Below are 18,226 nucleotides of genomic sequence, written 5' to 3' on the forward strand. Positions count from 1 at the left end.
TGTAGCATTCTTTTTGCTGGTCATGTTTGCAAAATATCCATTTTCAAGATAACTAGTCACTGTGGTAGAAGGGTAAAGTACAAGTAGGCAAAAATGTTACATTCCACCACTGCTGCTTTGCTGCTGCTGGATTCTAAAAAACATGAAATCAATTAATGATGCATTTTAGTAAACATTTATTAATTCAACTCTTCATCTCCAGCAAGTTAACACATTATTGGTCACAAATACAAACATACGCATGCACAGAGAGTGGTGTGTACTTGTTTTTGTGTGCTGCACATCGAGGGGAGGATTAGGCAGAATGCATCATCAAATAATAGAGGGTCAGAAGACCATGGCTGCACTCTCTGAGCTAGCAAAGGAAAACTTACAAGCTTAAAAAAATACATTGAAGCAAAATGGGACTTTCCCTTTGTAGATCAAATACGTGTGAATGTTGTTAATGTGGTTATTGTAATTAGTGATTTGGAAAAGGCCATATGTGTTTCACACTGGTGCAGCTTTAGGGGACGTTGTTCTCCAACCATCCTCTGATCTCATTCTCGTTCATCCTGATCCATTCGATGTTGTTCCTCACTGACTCCAGCGCCTTGCTGCCGAGACATCTCCCCAGCACCAGCATCTGGTGTCAGACGGAAGAAATGCTCCATCTACAAGACCAGCACAGAGAAACATGTTCAAGAAACCTGAAAACAAACTGTCAACCTCTACTTGCTTTGTGTCAAACACTATCACAACATCAGACATTGGATCCCCTTTACAGCCATCAGTACATAACACTCCATCCAAAACCTCACAAGGCCATAATTCATAACTACAAGTTTTCTCAATGGGAAAAGTCTCACAATGTCCATAGAAACGTCTCAATCAACCCAGTCAATTTCAAACAATAGTTTTCTCCAAAATATGACTACAAATACATCTTAGGGCAGAACAGCACAGAGGAAGTTAATTCATCCATATGTTGACAAAGGAACACACTGAGCGTGTAGCTTGACGACAGAGGTGGGCTTGTTTCTGTGAAGGGTTTGGGAGGTTTGTATGGATATTTTGAATAATTTCCCTGCAGTCATCTTTCATGCGTCCTGGGATTATTTATTACTTGAAAGAAAGATGTTGTCTGCTATTTCTTTAAGAAAGAATAATTTGAACTCTACACGTAACTGTGAATACAACTTTACAACTACCTGCTCTAAAGCAACAAAATAACCAGAGGGAAACTGCTTGAAACCAAACATGTTCAAATCAATAAGCTGAAAAAGACACCAGTGATATTTTAATATTGATAACCAAAGTAGGAGAAAGTTGCACAAAGGACAATGCCAACCTTCCAAAGCTGGACCTCTGTGTTGTAAATGGTGGTGATTTGACTTCAGTAGGCGACCAAGGTTCCTGTCATTAATGGTGTACCTGTTAGGAAAGAAAATTCATTACCATGATCAGCAAAATACAACAAAAGTGTCACAGTGTGTTTCTCTGTGCCTCCTCTCCAGCCACATTCCCTGTTACCCAGGTCCATTCATTGCCCTTTTCCCTCCTTTCCCCATCACCAGACCCCCATCTACACACCTGTCCCCACTTCTCGCATCTGCTCAAGGCTATTAAATGAAAGCTGGGACACACGGTGCATTCTAAAACTCATACTACCATACTATTTAGTATGCCAGAAAATTATTAAGTATGTCCTGATACATAGAGGCAGTAACAATACGCCAAAAATACCAGGATGTCTGACTGCATCTGGTCACATTTTGCAGTATGCAAGCCAGCATGCTTCTGGCTATTCAGACCCACAATCCTTTGCACAGAGGATATATGAGCAAGATGGTCAAAGCTCAAGGCGTTTAGCTATTATGACTAAACAGTATGTCCCAATTGAATGCATACTGCATTGGATACAGTATGTACTTTTGTAAAGAGGTTTTTATTGCCCTTTTATGCCTTTATTGACAGCAGAGAAGTGACATGTTCATGTGACATGTAAGTGGATAAATAAGTGGGCAGCAGTCCAAGGATGGATTTCTAAATGAAGTTATACCAGTGCAAAGTTCTGCACATGGATAATGACCAGTTGACTACATTCATACCCTGCCAGAACATTAAAGTTGCTATGAGCTCCTTGTCTGTCTCTCTCGGTGATAGAGTTCTCCTGGATGACACATGCACAACAGAAAATGCATCTTTGGCAACACTTCCTTCTTTTACAATGACAATGTCACTAAACCTGAAGACATCCAACTTTACAGCAGCTTCCATAGCTTTCAGCGGCTACTATGGAAGGACATAGTTCCCTTCTACTTATACTCACTTCTATCGACTCTCTTTTGTCTAAAGAGGCCAAGAGGGCAAGAAGCCAACGCCCCCAAAAACGTTCTTAGCCTATCCCACTGTCTGTAATTGTTTCAATGCATATAACAGCACATACCAGCTGCCCTTTCCCCCTCGAGACATCACATCTAACTGTAAGTTTATCCTTCAATTCTGCTCCTCTACCATTCAGACCTACATGTACTTATAAGGAATCAGCTTTTTCATCAAACTGGTTACCGGCAGACCAAATTCATCAGTTCCAGGAATACAGCCAAGGCCTCACCTCGTGACTCACTTTGTGTCATTGAAACAGGAAAAATGGCCACTTCATCCTGGCATATCTTCAGAACACTATTCCAAGCATTCTTTCTTCATCAACTTGCACAGCAGCCAGACTGGGCAGATCAAACCATTTAAGTCCTTGGCCTGCTGGTCGCTGGCCATCTCAGGTATATTGCTCCCACATTCATCACATTGTCAGTCAAGCTCATGACTCATCTCCTCAGCCTTCAATAAATGTGTCAGTGACAACTTCCTCCCCCATCCCTTTCCTTCCATCCATCCATAACATCCAATACTTCCTCATTTCATTAAACCTTTAAAATCACATCGTTGTGACGTGGTCCTTGCTAGTTGTGTCCAATGTTGTGTGTGCTGCTTGTTCTGCTGCCCCTAACTGGCTAAAAGAATAATTAATGCAGCTTTAAGATTCAGTTTATGTTGCTTGCTTGATAGTGTGTCACCTCCATTTGTCAGGTCCTAGACCTTGTTGCACTGACCTGTTGACCAGGTAGTCCCAGTTAAGTGTGGTCCAGTCCCAGGCCATTTCCTGCCCCAGTGGGTTAGCAGACACGTATCGCACCACAGTGAAGAGATCCTGACTCCTAACCACACTCTCATCTTTAGAGGCCTCCAGCAGCCTGTTGGACAGAACAAAGGTTATTCTCTCCACATATTCATAATCATTCTAAAGCTACACTATGCATATTTTATGTCAAATCCAGTCATATTATCAGACTGAAAGTAAAAGTGGGGTTACAACACAGGGTGTCCCACGTCCACCCACTGAAACCTTATAAATTCACCCTGTTTGTTCAAATGAAATTCTATATAACTTTTTAGAGAAAAAGATGTGTTTATAAATTTAACTGAATTTGTGTGGACGTACTCTCAGGCCTAGTCTACACGTTTTAAAACACAGCTTTTTCTTTGCATTTTGGCCTTGTGTCTACACCCAAACCGTGTTTTAGGTCACTGAAAACGGAACTGAAGATTTTCAAAAACGTCTCTCTCAGTGTTGACGTGTAATAGGAGAACTTCATTACCCGCCGCACGTCTGTCTATTTTCATAGCAATGTCTCTGGGTTGCTAGTTACAGCTTTAAAGTGAAGTCAAACGTGTGTGAAGCCTCACATCTACAGATAAAAGTGTCTACTATTGGCTCATCTCCGGTGCCAGGTGATATTCAGTACCACAGATACAGTCATCACATGACACAAAAAACAACCAATGGTTAAATGCGCGGAGAGGCCAGGCTTCACACAGATTTGTGTTTGGAGAGGAGTTACTGAAAAATACACATTGTTTTAGTACACCAAAAAAACAAAAACATTTACACCTACAACCCGGTCCGACCCAAGTGATGTAATAAAACTTTTCTTATAATATCAGGTCAACCCGATGATCCATCTTCATTACTTGTAGAGGAGTTCCACGTTCTCCACAGATGCCAGTCCATACAGCAGCTTGTCCTTCTCTTGAGCCAAAGAAGTGTTTTTGTACTTCTGGAACATTATGTTCCACTTTTCAGCAGTGCCTGAGTTCTTCATGCCATATCGATAGACCAGCACCCTCAGATTCACTGCTACGTTGCTGCAGGTCAAAAGGTTGAGACATGTTAATGTCAGGTTATTGGTTATTGGTTATGCACATGATAGATAAAAATGACACTATATTCAAACTGTAGGTTTGTCCCTTTAAAATACTTTATTGTCTGCGTATTGAGGAAAATGTACCACAAATAATCCACAGACATGTAAAGTTTGAAAGACACTGGAGCGGTGATACCTGAGACTTCCGTTAATCCACTGGTCAAAGATATGAGAGGCTTCATTCAGAGTTTGCTCATCTCCCATCTGACAAGAGATGCTGAGCACAGTCTCCCTCAGTAACCTGCAAACAGTCACATGACACTTTTTACATTGAGTGGTAATTTAGTGCTTAGGTTAGCGTAGAAGAACAAAGACACACTTTGTTATCAGCAATGGTATTAGGCCCATCAGGTTTAATATAAAGGTGAAGATCTTGCTTGTATATCACACACTGTCACCTCCTGCTGTACCTCTGTGTCTGTGTTCCCTCATCTTTCCATCCAAGTTCTATTGTGATATTTTTAACGTGGTCACGGATCAGTTTCTAGACAAAACAAACACAAACACGGTTCTTAAAAACACAGGAGAACTATGCATACTTTGTCTCTGTAATGGAACAATGCACAATTTCTGTTTACACCTTCACACTTTTTTAGTATTGTGATGGCTCAATGGTTATTTGGCCAAATTATTTAGATTTTTGTTTGAATACTGAAAATTTGGCTTATGCCCTGTTTTGGATATAATTCATGGCAGTTTGTTTTACTCAACCACAGAGGAGGATGCTATTGTGTAATAGATTAAGCAAAAGAGAGCATCAATCAGAAGACTGATCCCAGCATGACACTGCATGTTCAGGTGTGATAAAAAAAAGAGATCACACTTGAATTACACAGCAAAGTTATTACAGTTCAAATGAAAAAAAAAGAAGTAAAACTTCTTTAAAATCTGTAAAGTCTTGTGATCCATAAGGATTATTCCAAATATTATTATCATTATTATCTAAATAGCACCTTTTAGAACCAGTATATTGACTGGATTATGCTTCAAATATCAGAATGAATGTCCTACCTTATTATTTGGATGAATACATTGTAGATGTTTCCTCCATTGAATTCTCATTACCATACCTTGTGTAATTCACTGCACAGCATAACGTCATTGACTTCATTCATGAAATGTTACATTACATGTTAGCAAAAAAGACATTTCTGTGGATTTTGCTGAGGTTGCTTGTTGAAATTCTAGATCAACGATAAACGCATAGGGTAGTGAGATTTGAAATTTGAAATGTGGTAGCTCAACACACCAATTTACCTGAAACTTTGGGTAGAGTGCAGCATTGGCTGAGAACATGTCACGGACATAGGCGATGGAGGAGGCCACACGGTCCCACACGATGTAGTCATTCTCTTTTGACAGGTACTTGGTAAGATTGAAAGCATTACCATAATCTATAACGTCTGCCCTGAACAGGGGAATGAAAGAGAAGTTGCAATCTCTGTATGTGATGTCATGAATGTTCATGCAGTGTGTTTTGGGGATAAATCTTACCTTGCAAGAGCAAAAACATCATCAATGTAGCTTGTGCGATCAGCTGCATCAAACTCCTGTGAAAGATAGAAAATGGAGTCAAATAGAAGATTAACATCACCAACAGCACAGTAAGCTCTCGGAGGATTGTGGTGTTGATCAAGCTCTCCAGAAAAATATTAGAACAAAGCAGTTATGTGTCATAAAAGGTTTGGCTGTGATTCTCTGTGTTCTTACTTCAAACGTCACGCTAAGAAGTTGGCATCAAAGATGAAAAGTGTTCAATCCAAGCTTTCAATTTCACCTCTAAAATGTTAGATGATGGCGCCCCGGTAGCTCACTCGGTAGAGCGGGCGACCCATGTTTAAAGGCTGAGTCTTTGCCACAGCGGCCAGGAGTTTGAGTCTGACTGGTGGCAATTGCTGTATGTTGTCCCCCTTCTCTCTCACCCTTTCCTAATCTTCACTACACTATCAGGCCTGAAAAAATGACTTAAAAAAAGAAATGTTAAATGATGTGTCTGGCAATTTTAAATGTAAATATTGGCTCAATGTATATCAACAGTGTGACAAAGATTTCAAGGATAAAGTTGTAATATCTTGAAAAAAAACACATAATTTCACAATAATAAAATATGTGAAATTGTAATATTGCCAAAATAAATAGTAATTTTATGAGTCATGAGAAAAATGTCATATTAATGAGTCAAAGTTATTGCGTTAAGTTTGGCATGTTATCATTAGTTTCTGTTAATTAGATTACATGTGTATGTTTAAGCAATTTCTTCTCCTAAAATTATGACCTTATTCTCATGAAATTGTCACTTTTAAAATGACTTTATTCTTATAATAAATAAATAAATGTTCTCTCAAAAAACTTAAACTTTATTCTCAAAGTCTCAGATTTATTCCCCTCACTGTGGGCTTCTTGTTCTATAATAGAATCAAACACAGCATAAGCTAAAGTGTAAGTATGATGTTGGTGCTCTCCATCACACAACACCTACGCTAACTTCACGTCTTTAGGAGACTTGAATCAAACATAAGTATTAATCAGCTCAGCAGACGACGCTAGCCATGCTATCAGCAGTCAGACACACCGAGATGTATTAGTAAGACTGCAGAACATAATGACAACTAAACGTGAAAAATGCTGGGTAGTGTGTTCATGTGCAGCGTGTGTGTAGATCTGTGAGCAGAGCTTTACCAAGTGGGCGGTCTGAAGCTGTTCACTGATAGCGTTCCACATGAGGCTGTCATGGTTAACTCTATAGAATCCAATGTGGTCATTGTTAACCTTCAGCAGTCCCGTGCACTGACGGCGAGTAGTTTCTGATGATCTGCTCTGAAAGTCAACGGTCAGTCAGTGAAAATGGACATTTTGGTAAATTGGTAAATGTCTGCTATAAAATACAAACGCTTTGAGTTTATTTATTTAGAAAAACATTTATTTTTTCATCTATTAGGTGACATACATCCAAATGTAATTTATTTTCTATGGTGGGAAAATAGATAACATGTGAAGTAAGTCACTGGCAGGTTTAAAGGTGCTGATGATGTTTCTGATTATATTGAATGTTTTGTTGATCACACACACACTACCTGTGCTGCTCTTGTCAAACATTTCCAACATAGTTTGGTTGCTTTTCACAGAGTGCCATTTGACTGGAATTGTCCACTTGTACCTGTAACAAAAACACATTCATTGTCATTATTGCATGAATGCAAAACCTACACACAAAAAAGACATTTGCATTTGATTTCTTTAAAGCTGCACTCATCATCTCTCCTTTTAGCTCTGCGTTCGTCTCCACCAACTCCTGAGAAAGGTCTCTGTCTCTTTAGCTGCTAAATGCTCCACTGTGTTCACCAGCTCGTCTCTAACTGTGTCTGTCTGCTTCTGAGCAGGTAGTGTACAGTACACTACAGTGTACAGGTCCATTGTCTCTTATAACTCAATTGTCATACCAAATTATCATACCGTTATAAAACACACGGTCAAAGGTGGCGGAGTATCTTTTTGTATGGTTTAATGGGTAATGATCCAAAATAGGACAATGTCATCCTAATCCATGAGACACTTTTGGGGATTAAAGGATATTCTTTGTATCACTGACCCAAGAGGAGAAGGAGGCTGGCTGGCATTAGCTTTAGAATCCAGGAGGAATCGCTTTTGGCTCAGTTTGGCATTCATCTCTGAGACAGAGAGATCGAGCACAGGATAACCCATTTGTTTGGTCCATGTATCCATCACGTCAGCAACTGGCAACCCACTCACCTAGGCACAAAGCAGACATTGGCGACTGCTCAGAAAATAAAAATATTCCACCATTTTGGGGATCATGCTTATTTGTCTCCTCGTCCAAGAGTGAGATGTTCAGAACAATATCAATCCCATGTCTGTGAGTAAATTAGAGAGCTAGAGTCAGGAGGTGGTTAGCCTAGCTTAGCATACATATTGGTAGCAGGGGAAACAGCTAGCCTGGCTCTGTTCAAAGTGAAAAAATATATTAAAAATGAACACACTTTATCATGTTTGGTTTTAATTCCGTTCACAAACCAAACCTCAAATCAACAATTTGTAGTTTAAGAAGGGGGGATATGCACTGGAACTGTTTCTTGTTGAGTAACAGCCATGTGATGTGACGTGTGCAGCTTCCTGACATGGCACAGGTTAGAAAGAGGTACGGACACATTAAGATAGTGTGGTTGCCACATTTGGTACTATTGTGCCTGTAAGAGACCAAGACCAAAACCTGTGCTTGCTCACTGACCAAATCTGGTCTGTTTTTCAAGAAATAGTTCCAGCTCATAACTCCTCCTAAAACCAAAAATGTTCCTTTTAAATCTCCATTAGTGAAATATTGAACTTTTGAGGTGTCTGTAGTGGTTGGGAGCCAGGCTAGCTGTTTCCCCTATTTAAGCTAGGCTAACCACACCCGGACTCAAGCAGCCTGTTTCACCAGCTATTTGTAAGTTAGGGTGCAAAGTTCACACTAACGATATGCTGACACTAGTTGGTTTGATTCTAAAGCTGCGTGGATGTTTGGTTGAGACGTGAGGTTCATCTTAGTGATTCTGGCCTGAGGTCCACACTTTAAGTTTTAAGAAAATTAAGTTTTCAAAATTCTTGATGCAGTTTAGGGAATGGCTAAAAAAAAAAAAGTTACGTAAACTGGAACTACGCAGTAGTATTGGGTGATGTTGATAACTATACAACCTTACATACCTTAAATTTACTCACCCATTTTTTTTAATGAACCTGTATCAAAATATGGTGCCAGACACACCTGTAGGGAAGGACTGAGGGTTCGTTTCTGTCCATGTAAAATTGCAAGTCTGCTGCCAGCAGGTCAGAACCCTGTGTATCTCTGCTCGTGGAAAATGAAAGTGGGATGTATAGATCAAAGTCATCCTGAATCTATCACAGTACGTGTTGCAGACGGAAAACAGTCGGTATAATTTGCTCCTCTCCTCCTCAACCTCCAAGTTATCCAACCTTCAAAGAGAAGGGAAATGCCAACAGCTATTACAGAGCAGTTTACACCTACTACAGGCTAGGTTTAAGATTTAAGTCTTACGCCTATGTTGGAACTATTTCAGCTGGGGCAACCCTTAAAATGTTAGAAGCTCATAAACTCAACATAAGTTAGAAATTACATTTAAACTAAGCTACATTTGAATTTACACATAGCTGGTGAAACCCAGTGCAGCTCAAAGACACGACACATGATATCCATCTGCTCACCTCACTTTCATAAAGAAAGAAAACATGCAATATTGAATGTTTCTTTTAATAACTGGGTATCAATCTTGACTTGTACAGTAATTAAGATTTCACACTGATAAAGTTCAAACATACATTGGCGAGAGTTGCCCAGAAGTTGGCTGTGTTGGCGTTCTTAAAGTAGTAGTCTTTCAAATATTTCTGGTGAAAGAAGAAAAAAATCAGAAAACAGGCTATTATCAAACTTGAATGAGCATTGATCAAAAGAGCTACATCGATTGTTAAATATCAGTCTGTGACTTACTCGACATCCGTCTCTGAAGGAGTCTTTACCCATCCAATCCTCCAACATCCGGAGAATGGACGCTCCCTTGATACATTTGAAACATTTTAATATTTTGTTGCATGATGATACATCGTCTCAATGTTGTTGATAATGTAACTGATATGTCATTGTTCCCATGGGAAGCAAGGTTTACTGTGTAGTTGTACCTTGCTGTATGAGATGGCATCGAAAACAGAGGTGATCTCTGCTGGGGTCGACACATCCACAATAATGGGGTGAGAGGACAGGAGGGCGTCGTTCACCATGACAGGAAGCACATCACTGATGATCATGATGTCTCGCTGGATAACACAGGAAGATACAAGGCATGTTTCAGGGAACTGAAGTCCTCAAAATGATTGTGAGATTCAATGTTAAAGGAGACCTCACCATGCCCCAGCTGGGTTCAGCTTCCTCCACACCGATGTACTCAAAGAAACTGGCAAAGCCCTCATTAAGCCAGAGATCATCCCACCAATCCATAGTCACAATGTTCCCAAACCACTGGAAAAAGACAATTAACATTGGTCTTGAGGGTCCAAACAAAGAAAACTGCTTGTTTATCAGAATGAAATGTACCTGCTAGAGGTTTACAGGGTTCCAGTTCTTACAACTGTCTGCTGAGAAAATCAGCCCTTTATTTGGCTTATATTAGTTAAGGCTCCTGTTTTACAAACACATTTGATCATATTTCAGCAAGTTTTCAGATCTGCTCCTGTTTTAATTTGCTGTTGATGCACTCCCAACACTTCCTCCATGTGTATCTGTTACTGCATACTCACCACTCTGCAGCATGGGTCTCTCTTTTAAACAGAAACGCTGTTTTAATTCACTAATTATTTATTGTAACTTTTTTTATTCTCTGTTTAAGCTACTGCCAATGAATGAACACTTCCTGCTAATACATTTGAAACTAAAAGTGTTCGAGCAGTTTAAAAGGCACAATCACTTTCATACGTGGTAGGCTCCCAATCTGACCATGTGTGACGTTGAGCAGCACACACAGTGGAGCAGTGTGAGCTTCACTGTTAGTCCATCCACATGATGACAACTCTTTTCAGCTACCTTGTCCTCATCAGGGTTTTGTCTGAGGTTGTTTCAAGTTACCTGATTCCCGACTATAAAAGCAAAACACACAATATCACAACCAACTTTCTCGACACACTTATTAATTAATAAGTATTATTAATACTAGTGCAGTGCCCGTTTGGGATGTGCTCGTGCCGCTGCCTCTTGGGTTTCAAAGTGAGTCTATGCACACATATACATTAGCAACGCTACAGTCTATGCATCATGAGGGCAAACGCTGCTATGAAAGGTTTACAGCCTCAATAATGTCAAAGCCCCATTAAATACTCCAGGTTTGATGAACGCTTTGGAAGAAGGTCAAAGTTCAGACTGGCCAACATGCATAGAGACGTCTTCATTTAAAGGGCGCAAACTTTTTTCGCGTTCCGGGCAACTGTACAGTAACGGTACGGATAAACCTGCAACGTGTTTAACACACACACACACACGTATCTCATTTCTAACATACAGAGACGTGCATCATAAAAGCTTGCCTTCCCGTCAGACTATTTGCACATCATCATATTCATACAAATGAGCCACTCCTCATCCCTCAGTCCTGTGACTTGGAAGAGTTCAAGAGACTTTGTGGGCTGCGGGTTTCTTATCTCCCTTCATAATAAAGTAACTGATATCTTGGAAAGATATGTGCTTCATAAAAAGATGGAACAATAGCACATAAGCACAAACATTTACAATTCTGAACTCCGGACTCTTTGTTTTTCCTTTTCAAGAACGGATCTTTCCGTACCTGTGTGAAATAAAGATAAAATCCATCATAGCGTAGCCAAAAGAATAGTGAGCTCACTATGTGAGTCATAGTGAATTATGACACTGAGATAAAACTGTACAAAAACTACAGTTTTGCATTTGACACCAGATCTAAAGCATCCAAACAGCAGCTGAGGTAATGTGAACGATGGTTTGAGTTATTCATGATCTATTATTCATATCACAGACATATTATGACCTTCTCTGTCCTCCATGATCAGATCGTCAAAACACAACATTCAGTGTTTATAGCATATATTGTTATTGATATATTGTTATGCACATTACTGATTATCATATGTGTTTATGCTAGTGGTATCTGCTTCCACCACTCTGTATTCACACATTGTTGCAGTTTATCTGGATATAAACAAGCTGAAGCTTGAACTATGAAGCGAGTTCAACAAACTCCTGGCTTCATTAACCCGAACAACCGCGGCCCTGCTATGTGGTCCTACGACGGTGGTCATCAACTCGGTAGGTAAAACCAGAGTTTCTCAGTCTGCATATGACCATGTGCACATAAAAGGGGCGGGGGTTTGCAGCGTATGAACAATCATAAACATGCACAAGTGTGTTGTCAGAAAAGCAGAACATTTTACAAATGAAGAGCAAACTATAATATTAGACAAATACGAAGAAGTTAAACAAATAATCCGGGCTAAAAGTAACCGTTTAAGGACAGCTGGCAACAAATCTCTGGCTTTGTGTTTTTATTATAAACCTGGTAATTTACACATTGAGTCTGAGATTTTTTGCCAGCTCTTCTACCTGCATTTGGCAGTTTAAACGGTGTTGCTTTAAGCCTGAATAATGACTTTATATAGCCTATAACTTCTTTGTTTAACTTAAGACCTGCGCAGGCGCTGCTTTTATAAGAGTTGATCTCTTATCTCGAAAATGTGTGCAGCATAAGTTACCATGGCGATATACCTTGTTAACTCCAAATCCTGCTTCGTAGTACAGGTCACTGGTCTAAGTGAGCATCATCCCCTCTGAATGAGGTTAGAAGTAACTTTGAATATGTCTCTCACATATCTCTTATTAGTTATTTTCCACCACTACATGCATGTTCCAGATATATGCAACACAACAGAGTGGGAAATGAATGCATGCTGACTGCCACATGAATAGAATACAGAAATAAAATATGCAGAGAAAGTAATAATTCATTTGATAGTGGTACCTGGTGAACCAGCTCGTGGGCGATAACGCTGGCCACTCGCTGCTTGTTGTAGGACGACGACTGCTCAGCATCATACAGCAGGTTGGTCTCCCGGTAGGTGATGAGGCCCCAGTTTTCCATGGCACCAGTGCCAAAGTCAGGGATAGCTATCTTATCTGGATCCAAACAGCAACAGAGTCCACTGAAGTTATTGCTTCTTGTATATTTCATTACATTACTGCCTCACTAATTCTAGTGACACAGTGAGACTGTATCTTGACAACTGCTGGCAAAATTGCCATCAAAGTTGGAAAGGATATTCTTTATCTCTTAATCTGATCAAATACTAAAAAACTGGATTTAGGAAACCACCTGATATTTCCTCTAGCACCCCCATTAGAACAAAGCTCCGTCATGAACACAAGAAAGAACCTTTACTGTGTAGATTACCATGAAGTCTACTGATTACATACAGACATGTTTTATCTCCGTTAATGTGTCTGTTGAGGAGATACTTGTGGGAAAGATCCTGAGTGCGTCACTTTGTTGAATTTCTCAGTTACACATTTCCCACCATGATGCCCACCCTGAAAGATATATTCCATTAGATCGGGTAATGGCTCCATTAGCTCTCCTTGACCTTTGGGATCTCTTGGGACATTGGATCAAATTATAGAAGTCTATTTGAGAACATGCCCACAGTGGAATAAATCTGCAGCCACTAGAGTTCCCAGGACTTTTACATTTGTTATTCTTATTTGGAAACACTGTGACCCCAAATCCAAAGTATGAGTGGAATGTGGAACTTTAATTAAATGTAAGTACTGTACGTCTGACATGCTTAACATAGTATAAATAAACCTACCAAGTTTTAAGATGGAGTAGTTCATGTTGAAATATTCCTCAAAGTAGTCAAAGATGACCTTGGTTGTGTTGGCTGCATACTCTGCAGTTTTTAACTGACTTGGCTGGGCGTAGATTCTCAACTATAAAGGCGGAGGAAGACAAAACAAGATATATATATATAAAGTTAAAGTTTTATATATAAACACTTGTTGTAAATTGATGACATTGATAGTGACACATAAAGGTAAACTCACAGGAATTCCCCGGGCAGAAGTTCTTTCCACATGATCAAACTGGTGCACAGCAAAACATACCAAATAGGTGCTCATTGGAACGGACTTCACAAAAGAGGTCTTCAATTTATTGCCAGGCAGTTGTTGAGGGGCACCCTGGATAGGCAGAGGAAAAGCTAAAGGGTAATGTCGATGTCACTCAGACTGTGGAGCTGGGTGGATACCCTGGCACAAGAGGCACAACATCGATTGAGGCTTTTAGTATGCAAAGTGTTCCCTCCGAGCCTGGCTTCCTCTTTCTTTATTGTCCTTCCACCATGGGAAGGGTTGAGTTATTATGCTCCTTTCACCTACAGCTACCATTCTCCAGTCCAACAGTACTTTGAACAGATCTATTTATCAAAGAAACTCTGTACATACAAGAAATGCATAGCTTTAAGCATTAGTAGTTATTAGTGGAGCAATGAATTTTGAGGATTATTGTTAAGTTTAGTTGATGAACCACATGGTTTCCTGTAGAATGACTCCCCCTTTGTTGTCAAAAAGACTTGAATGTGCTCAATAAACAAGGCAATGCTGTTAAATGTGGGATTTCCATGGGAGACATTTTGACTGACATTCAACAAAATTGACGACTGTCGCTAGCAGATTTGATTTGCTGTAGCTAGCCAGCTGATTAACACTTACTCTATTGGAAACTGATTAGTGTTGAAACTAGAAAGGCCTAAAGTCTGAGGTAAATTTACATGTCTCAGACAAAGTCAGCAACTTCACCAGTTTATGGTCCATGAGGAAGACTTTGAAATAGCGTCAGTAGTTGCAGAGGAGAGCTATTTCAGTACACTGTTAAAAACTCATTCTGATGTGGAAATTCTATGTGGATCTCCTAGAGAGAGATGAGTAAATAATGAAGTAATCTTTAATGGTTTATTAATCAATTGTCAAAAGAGAGATTTCAAACTATTTCAGCTGAAATGGACAGAGTTCACCACACCTCTTAGATTTATACTTTATTAAATGCATTGTCAAATAGTGGGCTATGTTTCACGTTTACAAGAGGAGAGGATTTGGGACAAGGAATAACTGATAAGTTTGGCAAATCAAACTATATATCTGCATGCTTGTTCTGCTATGACAAGTAAGAACGAGGATTGTACCGTACCACCAGCTATACGTGGTGGGAAATGATTTGCCAGCTTTGGAGTTGTATTTTTTACTTTTACCTGAGTTAAGCTAATCATCCCTGTTTCCACTCTTTTTGATGAGCATACCCAAATTGTCTAAGATTTAATGTCATTTGAATACATTTAGCAGGACTCTTTACTTATATGCTTTTGCATATGTCGCATTTTGAAATCAAACAGAATCTATGCATTTAAAATGTTTAGAATGGTCCTACCTGAGACGGCATGTTGGACAGAGCTCCATATTTAGCATCATGAGTGATGGAAATGTTGTAGGTGGCCTTCTTGTTGGGTTCATCGAAGCAGGGAAACGACTTGCGAGCATCTGTTGGCTCATGATCAGTCGCAGCAATCTTTCTGGTGATCAAATTAGGGACAGATTATTTAAAATCAGTTTGACACTTATTACATCTTTTCAGTCACTTTCTCTGATCAAGTCTTATCCCTGAGGAACTTCTTATCTACTTTATGTCCCAGACACACCAAACCAACATCAAAGAATTAGCGGCGATGCCGGCCGACAGTTGCGTCTCTTCACGTCCCGCAGTCCTGCAGTTGTTATGATGCATAGATTAAAATGTTTTGCAGACTACTTTACTGTTGCTCACTTAACTTAATTCCAGATGGCCGTATCTTGTGAAAATATCCCTGAATTGGAATGATCAGATGTGTGTGCCCTCTTGACTTGTTTGCTTGTTTTTCTCTTCTTATGCACTAAGTCACTTAAAGCAGAACAGCCAATCAGAGTGTTTTCTACAGCCGACGATTCAACATTCAGCTCGAATCGACAGAAAAGCCTCCGGCAAAGGCCCACTAATGCCAACAGTGCGGGACACACCACAAAAACTAGGGCGACAGACGCTGACAGACGGCCCAACATTGGTATGTCAGGGCCTTGGACTTTAGATAACAATGTGGACCCAATAGATTCAACCAAGGCAGTTTTTACAAAACCTGACATTTTAATCGTCCCCTGAAGATGTGGCTTGGATTGGCAATAAAGGCTTCAAAAGGTCCGGAGAATCTTTTCAATCCACTTCTGCAGCAGAATCCATCTCTCCATCATGTAGTCCATCTACATGCTCAGTGTGAATGAGGTAGTGTATTTATTCAATGAAACAATAACTGTTTGGAGCACACTAAGCATACAGGACTGAAGTGGGTTATGTTTCTGGAGTGTTTTGGAAAGGTTTGTGGAAAAAGGGTTTCAGCAGTGTAAACATGTGTCACCATTGGAATCCATTGTAACTGATATGAATCCAAGCGGAGCCCAGCTGCTCTCCATGAGGAAGCACAACACACACTTTAACACCTACAGCTGAAGACTGTTTGTTTCTCAAAATATAAATTCTGAACGGTGTTTCACCTCAACCAAAATATAAGTTCTTCTTCTGAACACGGGTGGATGTTTGTCTCTGGAGCTCGACTATAAAAAAAAGTGACCATGCTTTAGAAGTGGAGACACTGTGGAATGCTCTTCCTCTAGACATTAGACCTGCGGTCTCTGTTGACGCCTTTAAATAGCAGCTGAAGACCTCCTCAGTTAAACTGACCTCTCGCTGTCTACAGTTTGTATATTTCTGTCTATTTAATCTCTTGTCTGCTGCTATGTTTAATGCTGCTGCCAGGTTGCGTATGTGTTTTAGAATTGTAATCCTGTTTTATAAAGCTTAGTATAGTCTGCTTACTATTCTGATTAGTCAACCCTCAACGTGTGTGTTCTCTTAAGATCCTCCGCCGAGCCATTACCGGCTCATCAATCAAGAGTGACTGGGTTATTATTGTCACTGAAGATCATGAATCTCAAAATATAGTGGTTTTTGGTATATTTTGGTTATTTATATTGTATTATATTTATATTATATATTTATATTATATTTATATTATATTATATTTATATTTGGTTATATATATTATTTGGTTATTTTGGCTCCTTGGAATTCCAAATCCCCCTACAACTACTCGATTACTTTAACTGTTTAAACACACACTGTTGAATAATAACAATAAATAATTTAAAAGTTTAACATATTTAACAAAAAATATTTAGTCAAAAAATTGTTTCCTCAATAGACTCAAGCTGTCTGCTGACTACTCGTCACTTTCTTCTCTTTTAGTTTGCTTGAGAAATACATTATTGTTATGTGTATGTTGTTTATGATAGAATCAAATCAAAGAGCTTACTTGGTGGCCCCCTCCTCGATATAGATGACCCGGTAGAATCCCACAACAGAACCGTTGAGCCTGCCCTGGAAGTCCAAGCTGAGCATGTACGACTCTCCTGGGCCGGTGACTGGCAGCTCCTCTGCGGCCTCCACCACCACATACTGCTGACTTCTGTATTCAAAACAGCTCTTCACTGCCACCTCCCTCTGGTCTGTTTGGCTGTTCTGCATCCTCAGCCTGGGCATAGCGCTGACAAACGTCTCTCTAATGTGAAGCCACAGATGGCGAGTGGGCTTGCTGACTTCCAAGTGGACTGTCACGGTGCCCGTGTAGGTGTCGTCCTCCAGGTCTGGCTCAATGTGCAGGTCATAGTGGACCGGGTTCACGTAGCTAGGCAGACGGAAATTCTTCCAGTCCCCGCTGGAGTCAGTGGAAGGCATACAGGGCCCTCTGCCAGGCGGAGGGGGCAGGGTAGGCATTGTTGTGGGGGCTGGCGTGGAGGGTTTAGGATCAGGTGGTGGTGTCTGACCTGGTAAGGCCCACCCCGAGTCCCACTGCCAAAGAGCACACCACTACAGTCACACAGATGATGACTACATGCTTACAGCGGATGCAGTAACGCTTCTGTTGCTTCTCCATGTCCATGCTGTCAACCATGGTGACTTCCAAACCTGAAAACTTCAATGGACTAAAACACGACTTCTACAGTTTTAAAGCTGACCTAAAGTGAGGGCTGCTGGCTTTAGCTCTTACAGGAAATGGATCAGCTGTGTGAGCTGATCTAAAGTTTCCCCCTGTGTTGTGCTGAGGGGTGGAGAGAAGAAAGAGGAAGTGAAGTGAGGAGAGTAAATCTGTAAGACAGCCGAGAGAATCTCAGACATTGAGCCAGAGATTTTTTCTCTCCTCAGTGCTGTTGAAACGCCTCCTCCTGTTAAACATCTACAATATGCCTGTAAATCAACAGCTAATGTTCAGCTTTAAGTGTGTAGTGTTTAAAAAATGCTACATGTTGTTCTTTGTGTATA

The 18,226-nt window shown here is 40.2% G+C and overlaps 1 protein-coding gene across 1 annotated transcript; it reads right to left on the reverse strand.

Annotated features, from left to right (window-relative positions):
* Positions 1-159: 159 nt before the first annotated feature.
* enpep (glutamyl aminopeptidase) lies at positions 160-17,942 on the reverse strand. The gene is given in 24 exon segments (XM_029460635.1): positions 160-592; positions 594-653; positions 1,331-1,375; positions 1,377-1,413; positions 3,093-3,233; positions 4,012-4,185; positions 4,381-4,485; positions 4,655-4,728; positions 5,502-5,652; positions 5,739-5,794; positions 6,924-7,028; positions 7,030-7,061; positions 7,319-7,401; positions 7,834-7,994; positions 9,579-9,644; positions 9,748-9,813; positions 9,936-10,070; positions 10,159-10,272; positions 12,794-12,948; positions 13,638-13,758; positions 13,873-14,007; positions 15,251-15,392; positions 17,220-17,704; positions 17,706-17,942. Coding segments are annotated over 24 exon segments (2,883 nt in total). The 5' UTR covers positions 17,859-17,942; the 3' UTR covers positions 160-505.
* Between the last annotated feature and the right edge of the window lie 284 nt (positions 17,943-18,226).

The sequence above is a fragment of the Cottoperca gobio genome, chromosome 22, assembly GCF_900634415.1.
Source record: "Cottoperca gobio chromosome 22, fCotGob3.1, whole genome shotgun sequence".
In the NCBI taxonomy this organism is placed as follows: Eukaryota; Metazoa; Chordata; class Actinopteri; order Perciformes; family Bovichtidae; genus Cottoperca; species Cottoperca gobio.